The sequence below is a fragment of the Catharus ustulatus genome, chromosome 3 (assembly GCF_009819885.2).
Source record: "Catharus ustulatus isolate bCatUst1 chromosome 3, bCatUst1.pri.v2, whole genome shotgun sequence".
NCBI lineage: Eukaryota > Metazoa > Chordata > Aves > Passeriformes > Turdidae > Catharus > Catharus ustulatus.
Window position 1 is genome coordinate 71,258,025 of NC_046223.1, and position 23,864 is coordinate 71,281,888.

A 23,864-nucleotide genomic window follows, 5' to 3' on the forward strand; every position below is an offset into this window, starting at 1 on the left:
AAAACCCAACATCGTTATGAATGTACTCATCGTGTATGATATACATAAGATGTTTTCAAAAAACAATACTGATTACCAGATGAAGTAGAACAAATAAACAGCTTCAATTGAACACTGAGAAACCAATACTGCTGGAATCCTCCTTGCACATAGGAGAAATACCTCCCATCCATAGTGCCAGAATGAGTAACCAGTTAACAAAAGATGTGAGAGTCGCTGTGTTTGCATTCTGTCCGAGAACAAACTCTTGAAGCTCCTCTCTGTTCTCAGTGGCTGAAGCAGCCATAGCAAGAGCCCTCTCTGCAGGAGGCTCAGCTGCCACCGAGTGCACCGCAAACCCTCTGGCACTCAAGAGCCTGTGTATTCCCAGGATCGTTATTCCAGTTATAATTGTCCTCTATCTATCAGCACCACACAAATCAAGTGTGAATGATGATGTTTTTAAACTTCCATGGTTGCACTTAAATCCAGAGGGATGGCTGTGTGGTCTCCGTGAAACCTCAAATGCAACACTACCTCTCACACCCAGGCTGAAGGCACGCAGAATACGTTCCCTTTTCTTCCTCTCCCTTCCTCTCCCTGCCTCCCTTTGCCCTAGGATTCAAGTTGTTTCTACACGGGGAAAAAAAAAAAAAAAAAAAAAAAAAAAAAGAATACTGGGATTGAAACTTGCCGTTTTAATGACTTCTCTTTACTGACACTGTCCTGTGAACAACGCTGTGGGTGAGCTTCTCCTCTGATCATTACTAATTAAAGTATTACATAATTATGCTGGGATTAATTAGGTGTTCCCATCCTCACAGCACTGTTGCAGTTACACTGTTTTGAGGGAGGCAGAGAATGTTAGGAAAGAAGCGTCAGGGAGAAAATGTTTCATGTTTTCAATTTGTTGTGCTTTTGAAAGCATTATCCTGAGTACACCACACACTTAACTGCGATACAGAACGGTGTGTGGCAGTATAAATAATGTAGCAGTATCAACCCACAGACTAGCTAGGCACCACAATACAGTCACATGGACTAGTCTGGGAACCACTGATGCATGGGAACAAGACCTTAAGTATAAAACTCTTCAGAAAAACACCACAGAGGAAGATTAGAGCCAAAAAGTTACTGCAAGGAAAAAGAAAAATGGGATGACCACACTTCCTTTTGTATAACACACATTATATTATACAGGAACTGGGGGAAGCAGCATGACAGATGCCTCTTCAAGACCTGGATTTAATATGCTGACAAATTTGCAGGAGTTTTCAAGACTTGAGTGGACAAAACCCTGACCAACTTGCCTGAATTTCAGTGTTGACCCTATATTACATAGGAAGCTACATGAGAGACCCCCAAAGTCCCTTTCCACATGAAATATTTCTAAACTCCATCAAGGAGACAAAGGACACTAGAGAGAATCTAAACTAAGCACTTTGATGAGTATTCAAACAGTCAATAAAAGCCACATTTATTTGATTTCTTTCAATAACTGCAGTACAAGAACAAACAGAGTATGTGGCTGAATACAACATACAGGGTGAAGCTATACTTGAAAAATGCAGGACTTTATTTTAAACAATTGTATTTCTTTGTTTTTACAAAATGTTTCAGACTGTACAATATATCAGCATTTTTCTAAGGTAGGAGTTTGTTTTAATTATGTAACCATTTCCACTTGTTCAGTTTTGAGGTAGGGATACATACATTTCCAGTCAAAAATTTAAAAAAACACTTAAGCCCTTCCCACTATAATTCAAACACAAAAGCAATGCACAAGAACATAATGTCTGTTTTTCCACTATTCATTTTTCAGATAAGGTGGAAACCATGTCATGGCCAATAAAAGTTGGCCCATTAATTCCATGAAGAAACCCTGAAAAGATCAGAGTTAATATCATGGTGGTATATCCTCTAAGGCAGCATTTCCAGAAGGAGATTCCTCTGCCCCAGAAGCAGAGCTGTCAGGCAGAGGAACAGAAGCATCTATTTCCAAAGTGTGCTGCTTTTCCAGGTCACAGTCCATGTTAGAATTTCCTTTGCCACCAACCTCTCCCTCTGACTCTTCAGTCATTTTATCTTGGGCCTGAGCTGACTCCTCAGAATCATCCTTTTCAGGTAAAAAACTGCAAATCATATTAAGCCTGCTGTAGGAAAAATCTCTGTCCTTGATCTGCAACCACTCTACTCCACCTGATGCAAAGAAGGAAAATTCTATTAGTGACAAAAGGAGTTAATAGCAGTTTTTTTCTTAGTTTAAGTTAATTGTTATTAAGGCTGAGCCTGACCAAGATCTAAGTAAAAGAGCCACTTAGAAATGAAAGATGTGCATATCCCTCTCCTATTACTTTTCACATACCTATTTAGTAAACAGTAAGACAGTTCTAATGAATGTTGGTATATATAGTAGGATACTCAGTATTTAACCATGTAAAAATAAATAAAGTAAATATATGAACCCTGAGTTCTGCCTACAGAATGAAAATCAATATAAATGGTCTTCTAGGTATGTCTTTGCAAGTAATCTAAATTCATTTCCATTCAACTGTAAAGTGAGTAACTACAATTCAGTTCTTTTCAACAATTAGAGAGACTCAGAAAGCCATTAGAAAAAAAATATAGAGGTAGGGGGGAAAAAAAATCAACAAAATTACTAAACAGCACCTCTGATTTTAAAACTTTTAGATGAGAGAAGAATGTACCAGGGAGCATCAGAATACATTTGCCCTGCTTTACAGTTCATTGTAGTGATCACCTCCTAGCCATTTCTAGAGGCAACAGACAGAAATGGTCAGAAACACATTTAATTTTTAAATGTAGATATACACATATGGTGCCTAAAGAAGAAAGTTCTTTTAACTTTCTGCATGCTCTTGAATCAAACACTTAATAAAGGCTGACACTCTCAAGCATAATCCACTCATATCCACATGCATAAGAGCAGAATCACTCACCAACATTCTCTTCTCCTTCTTTCTTTTCTGTCAGAAGGGTCCGTGTCATGTTCAGCTTCTTCACTGTGTGGCACTTGTATTTCAGCTGTACTTTTTGGTTGCCTTCTGCATCTACTAAGAAGAGAGGAGAAAAAACAATACCCAAACCCCAATCATTATAGTGAATTCCACCAGCAACTGAAACAAACAGAATATCAAATCACAACAATTACCTTGCTCTGTGTTTTCTTCAAAAACCACACAGGTTCCCAAGGTATCTATGACAAACAATGTGTGAAAGTTTTAGGGACTAATTTATATCAGTGGCAGATAATGCACCCACTGGCCCAGCTGTGGGAATGTTCTGAGTTCCAGCCCCCCACAGAGGTGTAGCACTGGTAAGGAACTCAGGAACGGGCAGGAGTATCACAGTCAGTGGAAGTCACTATAAGGGAGGATCCCAGACTATTTTCTCCCAGACCAGTGATGTCACCATAGGGCAAATGAGAGAACTACAGATTCAGTCAGTCCTGCTTACAGGAGAAAACAGCACTTTAAGGCATTTTATATCCCATGTTTTTGTCTGCAGTAATACTAGCTGGTGCACCCCAGAGTTGGCCTACAGACACACTCTCCTGGAAGTACCATGGATGCATGGTTAATTTAGCAGTGAACTCAGACTGCTGCTGCTCTACATGGTGTTATACAACTACCCACAGTTTCAGCATCTCACAGGACCAATCACAGTAAAACCACCTGATGTTAAGAAAATTCCTTGGGTCACATGACAAGGGAGAGATTGTATTCATGTAAGTTTTCCTACCTTCATATTCTCCTGCAAATACATATCTGTCCACTTGTAAAATGGGCCTCTCTGTCTCTATTCCCTACGTAAAGAAGGATAAAATTGCATAATGTCAGGTCTGTATTAGCCCAGGTGAATTTCTCACTGTAAGACCAGCAAAGACAGACATAGCAGAATCCATATTATATCAATTCCTCATCATACATGTATGTTAAAGACAAAAACACCCAAATAATTCTCTTTCTGTCATCACAATAAAACCTAGTGTAGGACTATATTAGTATATTTCTAAGTAGTATATTACAATAAATTTAGATTAAACTGCAGCCAACAGTCTATAAAAGTTAAAATGCTGTTATTTCCTCTAGGAAATTATTGTAACCTCCATTTTAAATGAAAAAAATGTAAGTGTTTGCATGAAGATGATGTTATTTTCCAAGCTTCAATTAATGCAAATTCTAGAAACTGGAATAACTTTTGAATTGGAAAATAGGATGAAGAAGTCCAGCATAAGGCATTACATCAGCACCAGAAGTGCCACTGCAAGGTCACAGGGTCACAGAAGTTTCTGTGATTACTGTGTGTCTATATTGCAAAGGAGTTGGAAATTGGTGCTATTTTATTTTTTAAAGGAGTGGAATAGTACGGAAGCACTTCTATCATTCCCTTCCTCTAGAGAGCCTGTTTTCTGCACACACAAGCCAGCATCCCATTTTTCTTGTGTAAGATATTCCTATATACTGTATTTTGATAAAAATCAATGTCTGAACAGAACACACGAATTAAGACAAAATTACTTTGAATAGTACCTTGTGAACATCAGAATTATTTAGGACATGAAGACAAACATACACTAAAAATTTTGAAGATAAGGCATTATGTGGTAAATTGCATAAAATACAGAATATCACATAGGTTAATATGAATTTGTGCAATTGTCTTCTTAGATGTTTCTGTTTCAAAAGTACAAGATCAACAAGATTTAAGCTCTAGGATTCTCTTTCTTCTGCATAAATTGAGAATACCAATAACACTAAGCTAACATATAGAACATATTTTTGTGGAGTTTTTTTCCTTCTACAAGAAATAAATAAAAATAATAACACATCAGTACTAAGCAATAGCATTAGGAGGGTTTTACATTAAAAATATTATTTCTTTGGCTGATTTGCATCCCTTTGTGTGCGATACAGACTTGGGAGATTGTCTTCCCCTTATGCAACCAGCATCTCAGAAAACTTGGTGAACAGAGTAACACAGAAGAGACTCTTTAATTAAGGTTTAACAAAAGTTGTTCCTTACCAAAAGACTCAAGGAATGCTTACTCTGTGGAGTGAATGCAGGTAGACATGCATACAAGTAGGACATAGTATGGATACTTTAACCTTTTACTAGTAACATTACAAGTGAATCTCAAAGCACAACATTTAAAAGAATCCCACCAGCTGAGACATTCAGAATTGACTTTACCACTCATGTATATTGTGATCATTGGCACACTCAGATGTTCTCTTCCATCTTTTCAGGCTACAATAAAGGTCTACTTTCAGAAAGTATTTGCAAATCAGTAGTACTTGTACTATTCTATACAGCTCTCATAGTCTACATAGGTGTTGAAGGGCAAATTAAATCTGTCCTATACAGATAAAGTGATTAAAAAACCCAAGAACAGGGAAACCAGATTCCTACAATAACCTTGCAGTGAAGCAAACAACATCTTAAACTGTTTACCAAATGCTTAATACCCAGTTATACTTTACAAGACTTGAACTTGTCCGGACACATCTGCAAAAAACTCCATTGTAAATACAGTGCAAATCTTAAATATTTTGCTTTACCTGTCTGCTGTATTCCAGTTATTTGAAGAAGTGGGACTAACATTTTTTTTTAATGTATGAAATACATAATTAAAAAAACAAAAACCAAACTTAGAGCTTAAAATCAGAGCAGATACTGGCCCAAGCTTACATACACTTCAGAAAAAGTTTCCTTATATTTACGCAATAATAGATTCAGACTTTATGCTGTTTCTGAAAGAGAGCCCACAACATGCAGCCAAGTATAGCACACATTGTTCTCAAAGATCAGATCTAATGTTAGCAATATCAAGAAATCTAGAAGCAGCCTCACTCCCTTGTTCACATCCATAATAACTTACCCCTTTCCTATTGGGCTGTAATCACTCACCAAAATCTTGCACTTGTTTTCACATTTTTCTAAGAAGTCTGAATCAATAATTCCTGATAGCTCGACCATGACCAGTTGCTCCTACAAGAAAAGTTGATAATGTACAGCTATAACAGATATAACAGAACTCGGGGGAGAATTGTAGAAAGCAATCTACACCAATAAGAACAGCATACAAAGACACAGCCTTTCAGGATAAACAGAGCCCAAACTGGAGTTTATGCTGCATTTTGTCAAGAGACAGAACTCTTGTAATACCCATGGAAATGTAGTGACCCACTACTCCATAAGACACCTGTTTCACACCTGAATTTTCCTGGCCTTTTCTTCCTAGCGAGCGATGGGGGGAGCGTCTAGCACTTTTTCCACCCCTGAAAAATGAGCATCAATATTGTTCTGGGGAGGCCCTAGAGCACCTTCCAGTACCTAAAGAGAGCCTACAATAGCGCTCGAGAGGGACTTTTAACAAGGGCCTGTAGTGGCAGGACAATGGGTAACATTTAAATTGAGAGTGGGTTTGAATTAGATATTGAAATTTTCATTAATAATTTTTTTTTTTTTTTTGACTGGGGGAGGGGGTTGTGGCACTGGAACAGATTGGCCAGAGAATCTGTGGATGCCCCATCCCTGGAAGTGTTCAAGACTAGGCTGGAGGAGGCTTTAAGCAACCCCGTCTAGTGGAAGGCGTCCCTGCCCATGGCAGGGCGGGGGGATGGAACCGGATGATTTTCAAAGGCCCTTGCAACCCAAACCCTTCTCTGATTCTGTGATTTTATGGCGATAGCAAGCAACGGAAACTGGAAGTTCGCTCTCTGACCATCCCGCTTTCCATGAAGCCCGAGGAAGAACAGCCAGAACCACTCAGCTCCGGGGACGGGACCGCTGTGGGGACTGAGACACCCGCCGGCCCCAGGGAAAGGCGCTCGGTCCGTGACCGGCCCCTCTCCCTGCCTGCCCCGCCGGCCGGGCGGAGCGGGGCCGGGCCACGCCTCGCGGGGGGCCGGACCCTTCCCCCAGAGCTGGGGAGCGCCGCGGTGTTGGCATCCACCGACCTCCACCTCGTCCTCCTCCGCTCCATCGCTCCTCCCGCCCTCGCTGCCCGCCGCCGCCGCCGCCGCCGCCGCCGCCGCCGCCGCCGCCATGTCGCCAGCGCCCGCCCCGCGCCCGCCTCAGCGCGCACCACGTGGGGCCCGCGCCGCCATCTTAGAGCGGAGCGGCCCCGCCTCGCTCCTCCCTCAGAGCCGCCGCGAGCGGGCCGGGCCTGCGCTCCGTGCTGAAAAACAAATCCGCTAGCTGCTTCTCGGAACTCCCGAGCTCTCGGCGAGTTCTTGAATCTCAGGTGCGGTAGTGGAAAATGGAAATCCCTGAAAGAGCATCCTTCCTTTTTTTGTTGTTTTTTTTTTTCCAAAAAAAGGGCCTACCAGACATCTTATTATTAACACAAATAATGTCCTGATTCTAGACCATTAGTTTAGAAAGCTTTTATTAGATAATGAAATATGCAGTTATTTTCTGCCACTCGTGTCCTTTGCATGATGATTTCTAGTTATCTTGATAGGTTCAAATACACCCCATCAAATAAATCCTTTTGCCCAGGGTTTCTGAGATAACGTCTTAATTTATGAATGCAGGACGCTGGCGTCCGCAAAAATAGGACTGTGTGCAACAGTTATTACAATATAAGCCAATAATTTCACACGTGAGAGAGACATTGATTATTTCAGAGTTCTGCAAGCCTGTGTGCCCGGTGGAATTCCACAAATCAAGCCAAACAACTGTCAATTTTTTTACTATTTTTACATGTCAGCAAACAAAGGAATTAGTGTTCATTAGCTACAAGTTTCATAATTCTGGTATTAATTAGTGTTCTATCTTCTGTTGGTTAATGATTCCCTCACTTCTCATGCTAATCAGTCCCACGGTGTTTCTGTTCTTTGGGCCGATGGTTTTTGGGTCAATGATCCGTGAGTCGGTGGTCGGGATCTCCCCCTGCAGAATTCCCTTTTACCCAGTCAGAGCTGGTTCAGCACAGTTGCTGGGTGAGGTTTATTGGTTTCTTCCTTATCTTGGGCATTCTGCCCAGTGTCCTTGTGCTCATAAATTCTGCATTCTTTGTGTTCTGCTGTCAGTGGTACATCCTTATTCCCAACTTTGTTAACCTCCCTCTGGGCGTGAGATCACTGAAACCTGTCAGGCCCTAAAGCTTAACAAAAAAGCTTAGCAATTCTACCAACCAGTAATTTGTCTTTCTAACACCTGGACGTCACTTAGAGCTCGTGGGCTGCTGTCTGTTTCACAGACTAAATCTCTGTCTTGTTGGTACGGCTTGAAAGTATACAAAGATCAGACACGAAAGAACACACTTTCTTGAGAAAATCTTGCACATTCCACAGTTTGCTACAACGTACAACTCCATAATTCTAGGTCTTACACTGGTTTTGTAATTTTCCCGTTTTCTTTCCATATACTGTATTTCTTATTTTGTATCAAAGGTGTCTCCCTATTCATTGTGTTGAAGTCATCAATTAAAATGTTAAATAAAAACTGTTTGCAAGGGAATTACTGAAAATTTTCTTCCAGCCTCTCCTTAACTGCCATAAAATAGACATAAATGTCTGCATTGCACCATATCAAGTGTTTAACTATGGCCAGATTGGTGTGATGTAATGCATTTCTCCTTTCCCTAGAAAAAATACAGATCTTAATAATATCAAATAAGTCTAGCATGATTTTACTTTGGCTTTAGGCTTTGTCTCATTTTCTGTTAAGCTTCACATTTTTCATTACTTTTTCTTAGAGCTTGTTTTGGAATATTGCATACTGCTGTGGTAAAAACAGCCTATAAATCTGGATTTGTTCTAAATACAGAAGAAGATGCTGGGTCATGTTACCTTTTCACCAGGCAAATTGCAAAGGCTTGAATTTTGACTGCAGGGAATAAAAGCTATGGAACAGATGTTTGGTGTACTACAAGTGTTAATTATCAGATATTCTAAAATAACATTTCATATTGTTGTCTGTATTTAGCTTTAGTTTTTGCACCAGGTCTTCCTCACTTTAGATAAAATTTTTGTTGTTTTAAAAAAAGCTCTACCTCAATAAAGCACAATCAACTCTATTCCGAATACTTTTTTAAAAATTGTCATAACTGACAGTGCTTCTGTAATGTTACATTAATACCATCATTCTCTTTTTATAGCTGGGGGGAGGTGAAGTGATACAGTTAAAAACTACAGGAAGCCCTTACAGGAATGTAAATGTGTGCCAGATCAGCCTGTGTAAACCACAGACTGGCATGAACTGCTGTGAAGGAGCAAGTACATTTATTTGCTTTTAAATCAGCCTCAGTGTCGTGTAGAATCCGGGTTCATCTGAGTCTCCCAGTTATGGTGATTCAGGGCTTGCAGTTGGATGATGGGAAATTTTTGGTGCATTAGTGCCAAAGGTATTTTAGAAGAGATTATCGCGTTGTCAGGCTAAATTTGCCATGGGCATTAGTGGTTTACCTTGGTCTTTCCTTTCCTGGCAGGAATATTTTGACAACTCATCTCTTCAAAGAGACTGCCCTTGGAGTCTGCCAGTGAGATTGAACTGCGTGATGAGATAAATATGGAAATACACATCTTGAGGACCCAGATTTTGGGTTTCTGTGGCCTCAGCTAAGAGTCCTGTCAGTGCTTGAACAGATTTATGTGTGCATATGCTTCCAGAGGCCAGTTCCTTGGTGGCACTTATATAATTCTGAGCCAGTGAGAATTAAATAGTCAATTTAAAATAAATGCTTGTGTTTGAGATATAGGTATGTAAAATGGATACACTGGTTTCCATGGGCTCACCTCCAATTTAAATATGTTAATATGTATTTTATTTTGGGCCGTGTAGTCTGCAAATTTAACTTGTGGAAGTTGACAGAGCAGATGCTTGGACTATCTGTTTAGCAAATAAACCTTGTTGTAGTTAAGGTACCTTACAGGAAATCAGAGAAAGTTCACTGAAATACATAATGAACAAATTCTGGCTTACTACTTTGTCTCATTTTTCCATTTTATTTTGATTTTTATCTCCATGTTTGAAATTCCTTCTCAATCCTTTTGCAGAAGGGAAGTGCCCTTTCTCCATTCCCTTCTGAACACATTACTTTCTTTGTAAAGCCCTGGCACTAGTCTATCTAAGTAAAAGGTTAAATGTTTTGTAGAAGCACAGAGTAAGATAAGAGTCTTTGTTTAAGCTCTTGTGGTTTTTTCTGTCTGTTTAGATTGTGAGTTAAAAGCCTTTTGTATTATGTGGTGAAAAAACTTAGGATTTAGCATTCAAAAAATTATAATAGATCATATGTGTGCAAATATACACACACAACTTATACTTAATCCTTGTATCTGTGCTATTTGCTGAATTGACAGCCTTGGGAGAAGGGCACTGTAGTTCCTAGGCTTATTTTCAGTTGGAAATGTAACTAAAAGCAATGATGTTGACAGAAAGTGATTGCCTGTGGATGCCAGAAAAGACTCAGTAAAATGCTACCATGTGAAATATCTAAATGCCATAACAGAGCATTGTAAGGTGCAGAGAGATGCAGGAGAAAGCTGGTAAGAGACTAGTGTGTGATTCTAGCTGTAGCTGGGGTTGCAAAAAGTAAATCAGCCCCAGGACAAAGGTAATTTGCTTATAGTATTACAGAAGATTATTTCCATTTCTCTGCAGCTACATCACTGGGAATTTGCAAGCCAAACTAGCTCACAGGTATTGACAAAAAAACCCCCACAAAACCAAAAAAAACAAAAAACCAAAAGCAAACACAAAAACCCCACCTACGAATTTATTAGACAAAGTAAAGAAGGGTAGGTACAGTAAGGGGTACAGAGCTAGTTCTGTTTACTGTGTCTAGTCTGAAAGAATGGAGTGAGATTGTATAGTAGGAAGGGGAGGGGGAGCAGTGGGCTCACATTTTTCCCAGTCTTTTATTTGTCCCCTACAGAAGCACTTTTTCTTGTCTTTGCCATCCATCACTGGCTTCTGTTCCAGCTGGACTTTAACTTTCAGGATCTCATCCCTGCATACCTGAACAATGTGTCTATATTCCTCACAGGTTACCTTTTCTATGCTTCCTTTTTGTGTGAATAAGGAGGTGCTCCTTATTCACCCAAACAGGTCTCCTGGCATTTTGCCTGACTTCCCACACATGTTTCCTGGGCCCCCTCTTCACTCTAGAGCTTTATTCTATGGGGGTCCTGCAAAAGTCTTTGAGACACATTTTGTCTTGTCTTCCTTAGGGTAAAAGAGCTGAGCTGCTAAAAATAATAAATGCTGCCTCCTGTATGCAGCCAGCTCAGAGCTTCAAATGCTCCTTCTTTGGAAGCACCCTGAAGAAACTTGGTGCTATATCCACATGTGGAAGGGATGCATCTGCATGCCTATGAGTGATAGGTCAGGAGGAGAGTGGTGTGGCACCGCTGAGAACTGCGACAGTGTCCTTCATGGAGTTCTGAAACAGGGATCCCTCAGTAAAACTTGGCAGGTGACAATCTTCTGAAGCAAGTGGTAACTGACAGGGAATAAATTAAATTACTTGTTATCCAGCTGGATCAGAAGGCAATGTCTATATATAGAGCTGACTGCTAAGTTATGAAATGTCAACGTTTGGGATATTTTACAGGACCTCAGATAATCTGGCATCAGTTATTTGAGATACCAGGATGAAAATTCTTACTCCTGTTGGGTTGAAAGCAGTTGAAAACCCTTGGCCAAAATTTACCAGGAATAATTATTATTCAGGGCCAGGCTCTTATATAATCCCAGCTGACCTGTCTGTATTTCATAGAATCAGAAAATGGCTTGTGTTGGAAGGGACCTTAAAGATTATCTGATTTGAGCCCCCTAGCCATAGCCAGGGACACCTTGCACTAGACTGACTTGCTCAGAGCCCCATCCAGCCTGGCCTTGAACACTCCCAGGGGTTGTGCATCCACAACTTCTCTGGGCAACCTGCTCAAGTGCCTAACCATCCTCATAATAAAGATTTTCTTACTAATATCTAAACTTGTTCTCTTTCAGTTTAAAGCCATTCCCCCTTGTCTTATCACTTCATGCTCTTTAAAAAGTCCCTCTTCTGCTCTCTTGCAGCCCCCTTTATGTATTGGAATGCTGCTCAAAGGTACCTCTGGAACTTTTTATTTTTCAACCTGAACAGCACCAAGTCTCTCAACTTTTCCTCATAGGAGAGTATTTGTTTAAAATGTATTTAAAATAAACTGATGTAAATGGCCCTTGCAACTTTTTTTGCATACAATGATGTAAAATGAGGAAGGTATTTCTCTTTCATATTTATTCACTGATTTTGATCAATGTTCCCATGGCTTACTTTTTGTTGAAGTGAAATATTTTTATTGAATTGTGTTTTGGTTTCCGTCTACATGAACACCTTTTGCTTGTTAGTGAAGTGCTGTTAACAGCAATTTTTACACACCTCAAGAGCTGCCAGAGTGATTTGCAGTGCAGGAAATAAAAATCAGTTATTAATCAATCTGCATCAGAAGCATCAGTCTTGATTCAGTAAGCTTTTATTGAGGTGTAACTTGGCAGCAATTTGGAATTCCTGGTAGTTTAATGCTTGTGTAGTTATGCCCACTGACCTGCAGAAAATGTTTGTGACACAGTATAAAATATGAAGAATCATATTGTTAAAGCCTGAGGGTCAATACTATATGTATTGTTTTTTCTTACTGTGATATTACTACAAGGTGTAAGAATGTTGCTTTTTCAGTATTAGTTCATACTGTGAAGTCATAAATGCATTCTGTGTCTCCAAAGAAGAAGGACAGAAGTGAGGCAGGATAGAGTGGAGTAGCCCAATAAGTAACTCCAGTTGTACAACCAGCAGAAGGATGTACTGACTCAGTTATCTGTATCTCCTTCATTACTAAAAATGTATTGCTCCATAAGCATCAAAACCCCCAAAGCTGGAAAGGGGGACTAAGAATACCTAATTTAAATTGGGATAGGGTGATACTGTGCATATGAGACACGGGAGGGAAGGAGAATAAACACCAGGTATAAGTTATGTAGGGAAGATGAAAAGAGCCCTTTGCACTACTGAAGGATGTTGAGACAAATCAGAGTTAAAATGAATTGCAAATAAGAAATGCATCTTGTTAGGACTGTAGTATCTAGATGGTTGCAAACACTTCCTGAAAAGGAAAATCAGGCACTGTAAAAACAAAACAAAACATAAAGGATTGTCTTTGTGCTCTTGAGTGTTGTAGGTAAATGTCATATTGATCAGAGTCATGAGACTAAAATCTTTGGTGCCATAAATTTTAGACTTCTTGACCTGGACTTGATTTTTGATCACCATCATGCATAGTCTGCTTCAAACCGTTTTTATAGAAATAGTGATCTTGTTGTACTTGCAGTTGATGCACTTGCATAAAGAAAAAATCTGTTTGCATAACAGACTACAGTGGACTGTGACTCTTAAAAGAAACTAAATTGCCAAGGAATAAGCTGTTGATACAGGTTAGGAGAAAATGGTCTGTTTTTAAAAGGAAGGGTGACTATTGGTGTATTTTCATGGAAATTTGAACTGTGAAATATATTTCTAAATTTTTGTTGAGAAAAACCCCTTAAAAATCAAAGATGGAAAGTGAGGCATGGAAGTTAGATGATGGTACTGTATTTTTGGGGTTCTAAAAATGAAAGCCTACTGTGAGATGTAACACATGACTGGAGAGTAAAAGGGCAAGTGAATTGCAACCATTCTCTGTCTCAGGAACTCCTGAGATAAAGATTGCTGAAGAATGAGGAAATACCTTTGCATGCTAGTCCTGCCTGTTCTGCTGCTTTTTCCAGGCATTCACTGTTGGGTGATTTAGGTGACAAGGGTACTGGCTAGGTGGATCTTTGATCTGTTTCACTGTATGGCTGTTCTAGGCTCTCAAATTTGGTTCAGAATGACAAACCAAAAAGCTGGCAAACTTGTTATATTCCTTTCCAAGTTAATAAAGGCAAAATTTTATATGAACTCAATGGGACATTGGATGAGTACTTGAAGGAGGGATCCACTGGGAATAATAACATGGGCAAATGCTATCAGGCCAAGGACATAACTGAGCTAACACCACACCATATGTACTTGTGTTCTCCACTTTGTGACCACTGCTGCAATGTGCTGAGTGAGCTAGACCCAAAAGGTGAAACCTTTTATGAGCAATAAATTGTGTTTAGCAGCTTTATTTTTAATTCCAGATATTTAACTCCACTGTCTTTTGTATAGAGAATCACAAGAATATAACACAGTAGATAAATGACTGCAGATAAAAACCCAAGAGGTGGAAATTCCTGTGAAGTTCCCATTGACACTTAACATATTATGACATTTGGTATGCCTACAATTACTGCTTTTACTCATGAAGGGATCAGCACTTGGAAAAAGCTGTTATTGAGCTCTTTAGGAATTCTATGTAGGAAGACTACGTAAAGTATTGTGAGTGACTTAAGACTAAAGCTACTGGAAAAGTAATTTTGAGGAGTTATGTGTAAAACCAGTGCACTGACCCACTGACAGCATGTGTTGCCTGTATTTTCAAGAGGAAGGAGGAGTAATGAATCGTGAAAAAGGACCTGAGTCTATACCAAAGCACACTTACCATTTACACTGACTAAGAAATACCATTCAGAAACACCAAGCAAAAAGTGGAAAGGACACTGACCACATTCTTTCAGTAGTCCTTTCTTCCTGACTCACATTATTGTTAGATTGTTAGATAATGTATTTGGAAAACAAGGACAGAAATGCAACATGATAATCTTTCCTATGAGTCTGATCTCTTAAAATGTTTTATATTTGTATGAATCTGTTTGTTTATTTTTTTAAAGTTATTTAATAGACTAGCTTAGGTACCACACCATTGTGGTGATGTTGACAAAAACTCACATTACCATATCCTGTAAGACTTCATTACTCCATTTCCAGCACAGTTTGTATTATGCAATTAAAATGCAATTAATTGGAGAACCAGTTCCTAAAACTAGCTTTTGTTAGAGCACACTGTGCCTAGGGTCATCTGAGGGTACATCCACATGGATGGGTGCAGACAGTGACAGGTTCACTCTGCCTGTGCCCTGAGCTAGCCAGCATAGCAGCTGTGTAGCTGCGATTTGTGTGTTGCTGAACCCGAGTTAATAAGGCTGGCTGTGAGCGGGATACATTAGCTTGGGTTCAGAACTGTGCTAATGTGGCCACATGATTTCTGGAAAGAAGCTGGTTTTATGTCCAGCTGGCTCTAAGCATGAATAGAGCAAAGAAATTACTGTCTCTGTAAGCTAGTCAGAAATGCAGGTCAGGACATGAAGTGGGAAAGAGTTTATCTATACTTTTATAGCTGCTGTGAGTGAAATTTTCACCTTTATGTAAGAAAATAAACTCACTGCTGACAATTGTCTCATTTAGCTTGCAGTAAGCTCATGGTACTTTCAATGTGTATGAATGTACACTTTTGACTTCTAACCTATATCAAGACAGATTTAAAACAAAAATTTTTTTTTGTTATTTTTTCTTCCCTAGAAAAGCAGGTAGGCAATTAAAAAAAATAGAGATCTATTACCTATAAGGCTCGAAGACCTTACTATCCTTTATTACTTACATTTGCAGTGAAGCATCACTGTTTTTTTCCCAGCAACCAATCGAGAGGGAAATACAATTGTCAACTCAAATTCCAAATTGGATCTAGACAGCTCTGGAGGGAGTTATTAGCTATCTGAAAATGCCTCAGCAGCACTTACTGCTGAAGTGATTTTTCTTTTTTTCCATTGACATCTGCTCTTACAAGAGAATAATTTATATTTTCTCATATGTATTTCCAAATGGTGGATAGACTTGAGGCAATTTTTACAAGTATATAATGAAAATGGAAAATATTGAATTCTGATGGCATTGACTTTTTTAGCTCTCATTATTTGCTCTCTTGGAGATTCTGAAGGCAAGTTGTTTACACTAAGGATCATCTTTTACAGACAGTAGCAACACAAAATACCCTCTACACATAATTAATTCAGGACTTCCTGTTCCTATTTCTGCTCTTACAAGCATGTGTTGTATTTGCACTAGGTCCCCAGTGCATCACCTTCTAACACCTTCCTTTGTAACTAATTTCGTAACTTTTTATTGCAGTTCTTGCATTCAGAGTAGCTTATGCTGAATAAAATGTTATTGATTGAATGGTGACTGATGCTAAAGTACATTCATCTGAACATACACTACATGAGGTTTTTTAAAAAGAAGATTGCTATTAAGTACTGCTTAATCTGCCAGGGTTCTCATACTGTAATTGAGCATCAAAATTATAGGAGATGAGAGAAGATGGCCATAAGTTTATATTGTCATATCTATATTTTAATCCAATATTTTTGCTTTCTCCTCCTTAAAGGATTGAACATGACATCCAAATGGCAGACTTGAACATCTTAGCCATAAGGTCAATCATTGATATCTATCATGGGCTCAGAATCCCCTTGCAAAGAAGACAAACAGAAGTTTATGTTGCCATTTATATACATATGTTCTTATGAAAAAAACACCAGGCACCAATTTTAAGATGTAAAAATATTTTTGAAGAGGCTACTTTTTCAGAAGGTATTGTGGTAAAACCCAAAACTTTCTGTCTTTAAGTAATAGTTATGTAATATTGTACACTTCCACTGTGCATGAAAGTCCCTTGGAAGCAGGAGAGTTTTTCCCCTTGTAGAAGCTGCAGAGTAACACCTTAGAGTTGCTCTCCCTTAAATTCAGTGTGTTAAAACACATAATGATGTGTAACTGGCACCATTTCAATTCCTTTAAGCTTATCCAGCCAGTACCACTCTGGAAACCAGAAAAGGCAAGGCAAAGCATTACAAGCATTACAAATACCCTTCTGTCATCCTCATTTTGGGAGCAATCCAGATGGAAAGATACTGCTGGAAAGACCAGCTTTGGACCAGTCTGGGCAAGGGATTGTGTGCTTGGCAAGAGCTACAGAATAGCCAGATCTGGCATTGCTGACAGGAGCAGTGGTCACTGCCAACATCTCTCTTTTTCTTCAGTTTCTCTAATCAGCTCAGAAATAACAGGCAACAGCCCTGAATTTGTGACTAGAAGCAACAAATGATTTTCTCTCTTTCCTTCTTCTGTGCTATTCCAATCAGCTCTTTTCCCCCATATTAGCAGATACACAAAGTGACCAGCAGTAAATGATTCATTTACTTGGCTTTGCTGCTTCTCTGGAATTCCTGAACTGCATCCTTTTAAATTTTTTTTTTTTATTATTTTTTAGGAAGTGTGCTCAAGAATTTTAGGAACTACAAAATGAATCTTAATCCAGCACTGAAACAAGAGATACTATGATGAGTACCTTCACTGCTGGAGACAGAAGAAACTTCAAAAAATACTTGACTTCTACACTGTTCAGTCTTTATACTGGTGTCTTTAATCAGTGAATCGGTGTCATTATGGTTACTCAGAAGAGGGTGAGTAGTTCAAATCTCTTGACCTGTTTTAGAATATCTATATATATATATATTTATTTATATTTATTCTTATGTAGCCTTAAGATTGTCTCATCAAAAGAATCTTCATAATATTGTGGATTTAGGGTAGCTACCAATGAAGAATCATTGCACTCAGCGTCCATGTTACCACCTTTTCTAACATTCTAGTTGCTACTGGTCTCTCTGTGAAATGAAGTAAATACCCTAATTTCTGTGCTGTATAACTGGTTTACAGGATTGTGAGAAGATTAAGCACTTCCATTCCTGCATGCAGTCCTCATGACTTGCTAGAAGGCCAAGTCTCAAGATGAAGACCTATAGGTCATAGTCCTTCCCACTTGGTCCTTAAAGCATTTAAAGAGGCAGTTGTTCTGTCTTCCTGTTTGGTTTCAGATTACATCAGATTCAAGTGTATTCCAGGCTGCTTATCAGTACAGTAAAATCCTGCATGGTTTTTTGGTTTTGTTTTGTTGGTTTTTTTGGGTTTTTTTTGGTTTTTTTTTTTTTTTTTTTTTTGTATGGCAACAGAACATCCTTTTGAGGGGGAGATGCATGTGACATTTATATTCTCCTCAGCATACAAGCAACCATTCCTCTGATTCCAACAGTGTCCCTGAGGCAGTAGAAGGAATGATCCAGGATCTGCATAAAGGCCTGACTTAAAATCTTCCCATTTCACCCCAGAATGCATTAAAATATATCTTTCAGCAGATGGATAGAGGTCCATTAAGAAATTGTATGGGATATATAGTTCTCAGAGCAACAGAAACTTCCCATCACACTGTCTCAGAGCTCAGTCTCCACACTAGAGTGCAATTTGGTTAGATTTGCAGACAGAACAATCAAAATAATTCAAAGTGCCTACAGAGTCTTAAACAATCTTGAAAATAAAGGATTCCAAAACAATAAAATTTGAGGAACTGCTAAAAAAATGGTAGACTAGAACTGCTTATTTTTTAGATGTCATTTATAGTTTTCCATGTTTTTATATATAAATATATACCAGTGTGTAATTACTTAGTATCTAAAATGTGTATTACACATGGAATACAGAGATTGTAAAAATTTCTTGAGTCACCATCACATAAACTGAAAAAAACCTGAATATTTTGAGATATTCAATATGGACTGAACATCTGTTTCTGTAACCATCTATTTTTTGTCTATTAATTCGCCTTGACTACAGGAAATTGAGCTGTGGCTCAATGAGATGGCAGTTACCCAAATTCAGTAAGAATAGCTAGAATTACGATCCTTTAAGAAGGAGTTAAGACTGTTTTATTAAAGTGGTTTAAATGTGATTTCTGTGTGTCTCTGGACTGTTCTCTTTGTGAAAAAACAAACTGGATAGCTTTTTTGAGTAGTTGATTCATTTCTTACCAACTGCTTGACATAGTAACATGAGCAGTTGAAGAGAAATTTAGTTTGAAACTATTTGTCTGCTGAGCCCTTCTGGGTGGTCTGCATAGTTTAAATATTTCAGGAATGAAGTGTTTAAGAGATTACAATGTTAAGAGAGCAGGTAATCAGAAAATGTATCTTTCTGTTCTGTAGCAGCATACTAAATGGAAGAACTGAAAGGCACAAATATAAACTGTTCAGCTTTTTCACGTCATGGCACTTAACAACAGAGTACAACTACAAATAAACTTTCTACTGTACTTAAAACTAGAATATTAAAACCTGTGAATTTACAATTTATTATCTGCCTAAAACCAGTGCAACCACAGCTGAACCAATGCAATACTAACATTAAAACCAATATTAATCAAGAGCACAGACAATTACAACACTGGCTGTTTGTTTGTTTGTCTGTTTGCTTTACTGTTTTTACTAGCCCCATCAGCTTCATGGTCAGTATCCTTCAATTGCAGGTACTGTAGCCTCAGCAATTATACCCTGAAGCCTTGGCAGCTTTATCTTATTGTTAATGCAGCTTTCACTACAGCACGTTAGGGAAAATATACTTTCTGTAAGGGGAATGAGTAATTCTCTTATTTTTCTGTCCTCCTCCTCTAAGCACCCCCCATACTTCACAATGGTTTAAGGGAATAACTAAACCAGGCCTTTATGTAATCAGCAACTTCATCAACACTTCTGGTTTTATACCAGATTTTCTCTCTAAATAAGATTTTAAGATTTAAGAATTAAAAACAATTAAATATTAGATCATCAAATAAGATGAAAAAAACTTCTGCACTATCTAAAAAATACATGTCTGTAAGAAACCTTAAAACTGGCAAATTTGGACTGTGAGAGAGATGGTTTGGATAGAGCGTCCTACCTATAACGTAGCTAATAACATGGCTTTAGGAAAGATGCAGCCTTGAAAAAGTTCAAGTCTCCAAGCCTAATCAAGTGAACATACAATGAGTTGACCTGATGATATGTGCCTTGCAGGATATTGTTACAGTATTGAGGATGCTTTAATAATTGAATAAATACACATTCTTCCCTCTCCTCTCAGATAGTGCTGTTGCATTATCTTGGCTTTAGAACAGCACCATGAAATAAAAACAGGAGCGAAGCATCTTTAACAAAAAGAAGAGAGTTTGGAGAGGGTTACCATTAGAGAACAGCCCTCAAAGGCTTAGGTCCTTTGGTTGGTTTTAAGTTTCATCCTGAAAGAGCATGGAATACATGTTATTGCTGCCTAAGCTGTTAGGGGCTCTGGCTGCAAAATATCATAGTAGCTAAGAAATAATCTTTTAGTTAAGTAAGTCTAGTTCAATCTACCTTTTTATAGCTTGGATTCTAACTTTGTATTTGAAATCTGACCTTGTATTTGGCTAAACTTTTAGTTAGTATTTCCCAACTTTTAAGGTCAGTACTGTTAAAGATGAATCTAGTGAAGCTGACAAGTACTTAGCAAGTCCCTCTTTGAAGGAAAAAAGTCCAAATTTAGAGAGTGGAGGTAGCTGTAAAGCTACAGTGGCTGCTGTGTTGATGGAGCTGTCATAATGCTGTGTTTCAATAATCTCGGGCAGGCACAGAGGCCTGTGCCTCTTCTGGAAGAAGAAGATGAAGAGGCACTAAATTGCTCCAAGTTTTCAAGCAAGAACAATGGATTTGGAACATTTTGTCTTGTTCTGTTACATCTGTGTAACTCCAGTCCACACTGAGAGGAAGCTGAAACTTAGTCCTGTAACTGCAATTTACAACTCTGCTCAATCCTGAGCTGGTTTTCCCTTGTCTCTCTATGGCTTTGTTGGTGCAGCAGGTCTAATAGTGTAAAACAAGTACAGTAATTTCACGAATACAAGCCGCACGGAGTATAAGCCGCACTTCCGGTCGGCAATGTTGCTGTCTTTGTCAATAAAAAAACCGCAACGGATTATTAGCCGCACTTTCATTTGTAGCGCGGATCCGTGTGCAACTTTCACAAATTTGCCAATTAGTAACAGGATCGCGGCATAGCGGGCTTTACTGGCTCGGGGCGGGGCCAGGCAGGCTCGGCTCACTCATGGTTGCCAACGGGGGCCAGGTGGCCCAGCTCGGTGCTACGGCTCGGCGGGGCCGCTCGGGCGGTGCTGCTCGCCCCCCCCTCCCGTCTGCACCGCCACCACGTTTGCTCGCCCTGGCCGGCACTGCTGGCCCCTGGGCTCCCCCACGCTGCTGGCCCTGGTTCTGCTGGGCTCCCCTGCACCACCGGGCTTCCCGCTTCTGCCATGCTCCCCTGCACAGCCAGGCTCCCCCATGCTGCTAGCCACGGTTCTGCTGGGCTCCCCTGCACTGCTAGCCCTAGTTCTGCTGAGCTTCCCCGCACCGCCAGGCTCCCCTACGCCGCTGGCCCCGCCTCTGCCAGGCTTTCCCACCTCTGCCAGGGCTGGCTGGGCTCCAGCTTGGCTTGGGGCTGCCGCGGGCTCTCACTTCTGTGTTGGCAGCTTTTAGAATTTTGTTAATGTATTAGCCGCTCTGGAGTACTAGCCACACTTCTGGGTTTCCACCAAAATTTTGATCAAAATGGTGCAGCTTGTATTCGTGAAATTACTGTTACTTTTGCCCATAAAGTAAGGCAATGAAATTGAAAGATGGAAATTAGACTGTGGAGCCAGAAGTCCATTTCTAGTGGAAAGGAGTCGAAAATTCCATTTCTCTGCTTACCTCGCAAACTCAAACCAGAACTTGACACCCTTCTAATGCAGAGGGCAATATTGGGGTGTCCATAGTGGGACCAGTGTTACTTAGTAAGTATCTTCTTTAATAGATGAAGGGATTGAGTGTACTCCCTGTAAAATTACAGGTGACACAAAACTGAGTGGTGGAGTTGATACATCTGAAGGACAGGATGCCATCCAGAGGGAGCTGGACAAGCTTGAGAAATGGGAAGCTTGTTTGACAAGATCAAGTGTAAGATGCTACACCTGTGTCATGGCAACTCTCATATCAATCCAGGCTGGGGTATGATTCACTCCCAAAATGACTTGGGAGTGCTGCTGCTGAGAGGGCTGGGCACAACCCAGCACACCCAGCCCAGAAAGCCAAACATGTCCTGGGCTGCATCCAAAGCAGTGTGGGCAGCAGTGCCAGGGAGGGGATTCTGCCCCTCTGCTCTGCTCTGGTGAGTCCCTACTGCAGTGCTGCATCCAGCTCTGGGCTCCCAGCACAGGAAGAACTTGGACCTGTTGGAGCAAGTCCAGAGAAGGGACACCAAGTTGATTAGTGATGTGTCACCTCTCGTGTGAAGCAAAGCTGAGAAAATTTGGATTTTCTGCCTGGAAAAGAGAAGGCTTTGAGTAACCTAACTGCAACCTTCCAGTACCTGAAGGGAGCCTGCCAGAAGGATGGGGAGACTCTTTACAAGACAGTAGTGACAAGACATGGGGGAATGGCTTTCAACTGAATAAGCAAAGGCGTAGATTAGGTATTAGGAAGAAATTATTTACTGTAAGGATGGTGAGACACTGGAACAGGTTGCCCAGAGAAGCTGCATGTTCAAGGCTGGGCTAGAAGGAGCTTTGAGCAAGTCAGTCTAGTGGAAGGAGTCCCTGCCCACGGCAGGGGATTTTGAATCAGATCATCTTTAAGGTCCCTTCCAACCCAAACAGTTCTGTGATTCTCTGTCTTCAAATGGGCAGATGCCTTACATGCTATTTTGAAATCTTAGTATTTAAGAAAAATTTAGAGTGATGGACTGAGGGGATAAATATAATCTAGAAAAAGATATGGGGAAAGTAACAGGAAGTAACAACATAATTTAAAGTTAGGGATTAGGTAAAGCACCTGCATTAGGAATTACATGATACAAAAATCTATGTTCACATTCTGGCTAATCCAGGAATGAAAAATGCTGAGCTTATGGTATTCATGTGTCTGGTCTTGCTCCTAAAAGTAACTGCACATATTTCACTTGTACACATATATTTAAAATTAATAGCAGTTGTTAAAGGCAGAACTAAGCATGTTATAAAGAATGTAAAATTTATATAAATATATGGCTTTCAGGCAGCTGCAGAGGCAAGACTCTCTAGGGCCTGCTTTATTTTTTAAAATACAACAGCAGCTCCAGTATTGTAAGTACAGTTTATAACAAGCAATAGAAGACAATGGAACAGTTAACTTGAAATAGCTTGGGAGAACTCCACACCTTGGGAGTGTATCCTCAGCATTATTTCCAAGCCTTGTGCACTTGGATATTGGTGGCATTGCTTTTGGGATTATCACTAAGGAAATCTGAGTTCCCACCACTCCAGCTGGCAAGCTTCAACATTTCTGCCAAGACATCATCCTGCACCACCAAAGCAGCAGCCAGACTGACAGCTAGTATCTGTTTCTAGAGTCATCCCAGAGCAGGGTCATCTCTTTGGCACCAGCACACAGTAAAGGTCTAGGATTGAAAACCATTGCTTTTAATGCCCATTCAAGCGGCTTGGTACCAGCAGCGGTGTCAGAATCTCCCTTTCTGCCCCACATTGAAAAAAACCACAAGTGCTCAGGCACAGAACTGCCTTATCCTATTTCCTGCCCTAATCATGCCACCTTCAGTCTGCCCATCTCCTCCATCCCTACCCAGTCTATTATAAAATCATAGAATGGTTTGGATTGGAAGGAACCTTGAAGATGTCCCCGGCCACTGGATGAGACACCCCCAGCTTTGCAACACTGAGCCCTGGGGAACAGCACTGGTGACCAGTCACCAGGTGGATGTGGCACCACTCAACATCCTTCTCCAAGTCTGGTGACCCAGCCAGTTTTTATACTGAGCAGACAGTGAACCCAGTTTCTCCAGCATATTGTGACACAGCATCCAAGGATTTACTGAAGTCCAGAGAGACATCATCCACCTTTCCCTCATCCAGTGAGTGGGTCAGCTTGCCATAGATGGAGATCAGGTTGGTCAATCAGGACCTGTCTTTCACAAGTGCATGCTGGCAGGCCTTTATTGCCCTGTACATGCTGTGTAACAGTGCTCAGTATCATGTGCTTCATGACCT

The 23,864-nt window shown here is 40.0% G+C and overlaps 1 protein-coding gene and 1 long non-coding RNA gene across 3 annotated transcripts; one reads left to right on the forward strand and one right to left on the reverse strand.

Moving 5' to 3' along the window:
• Nucleotides 1-1,435: 1,435 nt before the first annotated feature.
• Nucleotides 1,436-7,138, reverse strand: GTF3C6 (general transcription factor IIIC subunit 6). Of its 2 annotated transcripts, none has more exons than XM_033055125.1 (6): nt 6,963-7,138; nt 5,911-5,991; nt 3,742-3,805; nt 3,152-3,196; nt 2,940-3,053; nt 1,436-2,178 (listed from the first exon to the last, which is right to left on the reverse strand). In XM_033055125.1, exons 1-6 carry the CDS (start codon nt 7,050-7,052, stop codon nt 1,883-1,885), a joined length of 690 nt encoding a protein of 229 aa, XP_032911016.1. In that variant the 5' UTR covers nt 7,053-7,138; the 3' UTR covers nt 1,436-1,882. The 2 variants fall into 2 exon arrangements, with proteins under 2 accessions (XP_032911016.1, XP_032911017.1); XM_033055126.2 differs by lacking the exon at nt 6,963-7,138 and adding an exon at nt 6,728-6,814.
• Nucleotides 7,138-21,898, forward strand: LOC116993905. Its single transcript, XR_004417392.1, has 3 exons — nt 7,138-7,249; nt 17,217-17,409; nt 21,674-21,898. It is a non-coding gene; the product is annotated as an uncharacterized LOC116993905 (long non-coding RNA).
• The last annotated feature ends 1,966 nt before the right edge of the window (nt 21,899-23,864 follow it).

Coding starts and splice junctions, on each gene's coding strand:
- GTF3C6 (XM_033055125.1), bottom strand. CDS start 7,052: ATGGCGGCGGCGGCGGCGGCGGCGGCGGCGGCGGCGGCGGCGGGCAGC. Junction 3,806..5,910: donor AAAACAAGTGCAAGATTTTG/GTGAGTGATTAC, acceptor TTCTTTACGTAG/GGAATAGAGACAGAGAGGCC. Junction 3,197..3,741: donor ATTTGCAGGAGAATATGAAG/GTAGGAAAACTT, acceptor TGTTTGTCATAG/ATACCTTGGGAACCTGTGTG.